This window comes from Morone saxatilis, unplaced genomic scaffold (genome assembly GCF_004916995.1).
Source record: "Morone saxatilis isolate NCDOM2014 unplaced genomic scaffold, NCSU_SB_2.0 Contig19, whole genome shotgun sequence".
In the NCBI taxonomy this organism is placed as follows: domain Eukaryota; kingdom Metazoa; phylum Chordata; class Actinopteri; family Moronidae; genus Morone; species Morone saxatilis.
The window spans coordinates 5,633,647-5,639,174 of record NW_023339751.1 but is presented as its reverse complement, the minus strand read 5'-3'; the positions used below and the strand labels follow the sequence as shown (position 1 = coordinate 5,639,174).

The 5,528-nt window shown below is 41.6% G+C and overlaps 1 protein-coding gene across 1 annotated transcript in view; it reads right to left on the bottom strand.

The window, feature by feature from the left end:
* Window positions 1-5,528, bottom strand: part of arid4b (AT-rich interaction domain 4B) — a gene marked incomplete at its 3' end in the record, with an annotated part of 37,605 nt that overhangs the window by 5,031 nt on the left and 27,046 nt on the right. Inside the window, 7 exon segments of the mRNA XM_035663248.1 lie at window positions 525-727; window positions 849-1,047; window positions 1,265-1,362; window positions 1,480-1,574; window positions 2,177-2,249; window positions 2,338-2,486; window positions 3,507-3,583. Coding sequence (XP_035519141.1) covers window positions 525-727; window positions 849-1,047; window positions 1,265-1,362; window positions 1,480-1,574; window positions 2,177-2,249; window positions 2,338-2,486; window positions 3,507-3,583 — 894 coding nt within the window.

Genomic DNA, 5,528 nt, shown 5'->3' with positions numbered 1-5,528 from the left:
AGAGTGAGAGAAAGAGAAAGAGAGAAGACAGAGAGAGAGAAAGAGAGAGACAGAGAGAGAGAGAGAGATAGAGAGAGAGACAGAGAGCACAGCATGACATGCCAGGTGAAAGGTAGCAGTCAGGCTCGGTGCTCTAAGATGTCTCTGCCAGCTGATGCCGACTAAGCCACGAGAAATAATAATAGCAGAGAGGGCAGTGGGTAAGAGCGTAGTTAGAAGAGAGAGAGAGAGAGAGAGGAGAGCTTTCCTCTCTCTGGTTAGCAGGATTGAGGTGGATTGTGGGTATACTGGGAATTAGTGTCATTAAGATCAGAAGGGTCCTCGTCTGCTATTGGTCTTTTAGGTTTTTACTGCCACCAAGGAAAGTGAAAGCCTCAGGTCCTTTTAAAGTTTGTTTTGAGAGTCAGATTGGATATCACTAACACAGTTTCACCATGCAGAGCCCTTGCATGGAGCTTTTGTTTGTGCCATGAGGATTTTTGTTTACCGCCCTGGTGGAGAGACCATCCTTTCAGACCACCTACCCAGAGTTGTCCTTGCTCTCCTGCTCCTCGTCGCACTCCTGCTTCACGTCCTCCGAGCCGAGGCGAGCCGTCGACGAGCCCTCGTCTGCGTCTCCCTTCAGGGGTCCGTCGTCTTCGTCGTCGTCGTCGTTTCCGCTGTCTTTCCCCTCCGTTTTTGATGGTTCGGGCTCCATTTTGTTTCTGGTCAAGTCAGGTTTCTCGTCCTGTAAGAGAAGGATGCTTTTATTTACAACAACACAGGAGAATTTAATGGATGAAGACCTAACATGCTAAAAAAAAAAAAAGGACACAGACTTTAATCAAACAGCATTTAGGAGGATTCACCTTGCAGACTACAGGCTGCGCATTACAAGGTTCTGCATCCATTTGGACTTTCTGCTCTTCAGAGGTGGAGGATGTGGCAGCTGCTCCTCCAGCCTCCCCCTCAGACTTCACCTCCCCCTTGGGAGCCTGTTTCAAAGGGAGGTCCATCCTGAAGGTGATGGCGGTGGAGGTGCAGTATTCCTCAAATCCATACAAGTACCTGGATGATAAAACAGATCCAAAAGTCTGATGTTACAACGCAAAGATGTACAGATTCTATCACAACAGGCGCTGCTAAAAGCTCATCTTGCAACGACAGAAGCTTAATTTATTCTTCACATCCAGATGGACACACTGCACTGTCAGTCTCGGTGAAAAACGACACAAACAAAAGCTGCATCTGCTCAGTTAAAAGCTTTGAGGAGCTGTGTACGTACTTGCGGTAAGCACATTTGACGTTGTAGCCAGCGGCTGAGTTGAGCACAGGGATTCCCAGATCCTGATAGACTTGTTTCCAAACGGAGCCGCTTTCAATCTGCTCAGACACGGACACAGAGGAAGACACAGTCAGACTCAGTCGGCATCAAACGAGACAAGTGTGACCCAAAGTCAAACCACACTCGAGAGGAGTTGCTGTTAAAGCGGCACTCACGTTGTCAAAGCCTCCCAGTTTGTGCACCAGCCTGTAGAGCTTGAACAGGTTCAGGTTCCTGTAGCCCAGAACAGGTCGTTTGTTGATGGGAGTTCCTGAAGAGGAGAAACACAGTTACGTGAGACTGCCTGGATTTAATGGTAGGAAATTAAATAAAAGTTCATGTTATTAGTATAATTTATCAAAAGTAAACATATCCACGTTGCAGTTGTCTCTGTGGGTGTTATACTGTTATACATTAGTGGATCTTTAATACTGATGCAGTTATTTGTACGTAGCATTTTAATGTTGGTAGAGGTGGAGCTAATCTGATACACGGTTCATACTTTTCTACTTTTGTTTAATCAACGTTTTTTTATGCTGATTGTACGTTTCTCTGTAAAATCTTAATCTGAAAAGTATCTAGAACTAAAACTGTCAAATAAATGTAGTGGAGTAGACAAACAAAAGTAAAGTAAATGTATCACATTTGTACTCAAGTACAGTACTTGTATTTAGTTACATACTGTCAGAACATTTTAATTACCAAAGAATGTAAAAGAGCTGCCACTCATACAGAAATATTTCTTGTTGTAAAAGGAAAACAGTGATGAAAATACACATGAACCTTAAAAAAAAAAAGTTACTGCATTTAAAAAGAAAAGTTTGTTTTGGAGAAACCCAGTAAACATCATTTCTATCTGCACTCTGGTCTCACCTCTGTCCTCCATGAACTTGTACAGCTGCTGCAGAAAGTTCTCGCGCTCCTCTGGGAACGGCTCCACTTCCTCCTGCGGACAGGAAACAAAGACAGTTCGAGGATCTTTTTTAAACTTGGAGGTTGTGGAGATAAGAGCATGTGCAGGGTTCTGCCTCTACCTCCTCCTCCTCGCCGCTGGCATCTTCTTCCTGCTCTTCCTCTTCATCCTCGTCGTCATCCTCGCTGCTAGAGCTTTCTTCTTTCACTTCTGTCTTCCAGGTGCTGGGCACGACGTACTGCTGCTGGAACTCCAAGGCCGCGTCCAGCGCTGTCAAAACACACACGGAGTGAGTAATATCACACATTAACCGCATCCAATGAGGGCTGCCTATCATTCCCTGCGGCTGTAATCTAGAAAACAGAGCTCGCAAAACTCGAGCTTAATCACTTTGTAGAGATAAAACGTATTTCATGCTAAATAAACAGAGATAAGGCATAAACACATCTTTGTTCTTTACACCATGTACATGAAAAATCAATAGAAAGCCAGGCCAATGTTCTGAATGTAAGACTCTTTGATTTAAACCTCATAACATCTGTCTCTGGGTGTTTGTAGGGTGCTGGGTGTGTCTGTACATGTTCATGTGTAACGGCAGCACTGAAGCAATCCAAACTGAATGAAACCAGAGCACCTTCAAGAAAAAAGCTATAACGGACAATCAATATTGACAAAAACCGTTCATACAACTGTTACTGCTGAGAATAATACACCCACATACAGAAACAGGACAGCATAGAAAGACATTCTGACATAAACATGAAGAGAGGCAGCCATGGAAGAAAACAGCATGAAAATCTGTCAGGAGTATTTGCAGTGACGCAGAGCAGCAGGAGCATTCAGCCACAGTGTCACAGGTGGGTTTAAGTAGCAGCTAACCACCCTGGCAGATGCTTGTTTTACGCCTTTCTAATGCGGGAAAATATCACAGTTGTGAGTCAACCACCTGTGAATACCAAGACTGGTGTAATACAAAGCTGTTTCCTAACTGTAATTATGAAAGAGTGAGAGCTCTGCAGCAGAGAAACGGGGGCACTATATAAAAAGCCTGGTGAGGACTTCAAATAAAAATAGACTCGACAGTGACAGGAGCTCTCCGCCGCTGCGTTCCACAGAACAAAAACAAAACTTCTCTTTCTTCACTCTGTCTCGCTGCAACCCACTCAGAGAGCGATTTTCTGCCAAGTGTGTCAACACACAGAGCAGCCCGCAGATGTCAGGGGTGAGGTACGCGCTATGCACCAGTTCTGCGAGACTCGCCTCACGAACGCTTTAAAACTTTAAACTCACCTGGTTTGAGCCCTGCGTCGGCTTTTGGAGGACAATCGCTGTTCATCTCGCGGACGTCCTTCCGCAGCACCGTGTAACTGCAAAACAGAGCAACTCTTATCAATATGTGCACAGAAGTGACGAAGTGTGGACAGAACTGTGTTAATACATCACGGCTCAGCTCTACGGTGGGACTGTAACCAAGAAAGTAGTAAGCCGACCAAAATCTAATCTAATCTTTTTGTTTTCTTCAAATCAAGGACGCTAAAAATGTGTGAAACAAGAACAGCCACCCTAAAGTCTTGCTCGTCAAAACGCTGCACTCTTGAGTTCAACAACAACCTCAAAACCTGAGCAGACATGCCTTCGTTCTCAGCCCATTTCTTACAACACCTCTACAGCAGCTGGACACTGTTGGTGTTGGTGATTTGGCAGGTAGATGGATCCGTGGAGCTTGTAAGCTGAAAGCAGTCAGAGACTTGTCGAGTGTGCCAGAGAGACGATTTGCTGTGGTATCTGTGGGCAGCTGAGCTGATCCAATCACTAGATTTGTCATGGAGTGAAGAAAATAAGTATACTGCGGCTAAAAACATACAGAAACACCTCGGTTTAAGGACATTTCCAACAGATAACTACGTATGTTATTATAATAGCACTGGTTCTCCTGTGTACTCCGTATACCAACGTGTTCAGATTATTTTTCATTCACACTAGTAAACAGATAAACAAGAATAAGAGCCTGTAACCTGCTAGCAGCAACAATTTATATGACTTACTGATTACTGTCATTAGATTCATCTTCAGATTATTTTACCAACTGATTGTTTTGTGCGTAAAATGTCAGAGAATTGTAAAAAGGGCCGTCACAGTTTAAGCCCAAGCTGAAAATAGTCCTAATGAACAGTGCAAAACTGTTAGATATTCCATTTACAATTCTAACAGAGAAAAGCAGAAAGTTGTTGCATTTAAAAAGCCAGTACAAGCAAATGTTTTTGTATTTTGACTCAAATGATTAATTAATTGTCAAAATTGCTGTTGATTAATTTTTATGTTGATTAACTGACTAATTTTTTCAGCTCTAAATACGACAGACACCCAGTTTTTGTTCTGTTGAGCTGGTAGTGAGAGTCTCAGTTAAAAACCTTCTCACAGTGATTAAAATGTATTTTTCTGTGCACATCAACTTTGCAAACTGGCCAAACATGAAAAATATAGAAATAGCTGCTGTTTCCATTGTAACCAGATTTAACTAAATAAGAACAACCACTCCCTAAAAAAAACTCCTGTCTCTCCTCTGGATGTGACCTTGCTTTCCCTAAAAAAAGAAATGTTTTCCACAAGCCATTGTTTTTGAAAGGCACGTTCAACGGTTATCAGGAACAATAACAAAAAACTCTCCAGAGGAAAGTGAACACTGACCCCGGCACTGCACCGGAGAGAGGTCACGTGGCTTATGGATGTGACCCCTCTTCAAAAAAACAAATCACACGGGGAGCAGAAGGTTAGAAAAACTCTGCAATAATAGACGAAAAGAGGCTGACGAGAAATGATAAAAAGCACAATAACAAACAATGACAAGTGGAGGAGGCGTGTTGTGAAAGAATGGAAAACTTTAAAACAACATATAAACAAAAAGTATTAAAGGAAATTACAGAAACGAGGTTACAGACAGTATGAAACTGGTGTCGGTGCATGTGAAACATTTCATTATATCTTGTATTTTAAATCTTTTTAATCTGGCTTTTACTTAGAGTAATGTTAGTTTTCAAGTTTTAATATTTGTTTTTTATTCATTTTATTTGGTTATTTTTATGATGTTTGACTTTTTAAATTATTATTATTATTATTATTATTATTATTATTATTATTATTGTTGTATTATCTTTTTGTCTTGCATAATTTAATTCATGGTGGTTCATCCTGGTTTTATGCATTGTTTTAATTTGCTAAGTGAAGCACTTTCGGGCTGCATGTTTGTATTAAAGGTCCTAGACTTAGACTTCTCTTTATATATAATAAATATATATAATATATAAACAAAGT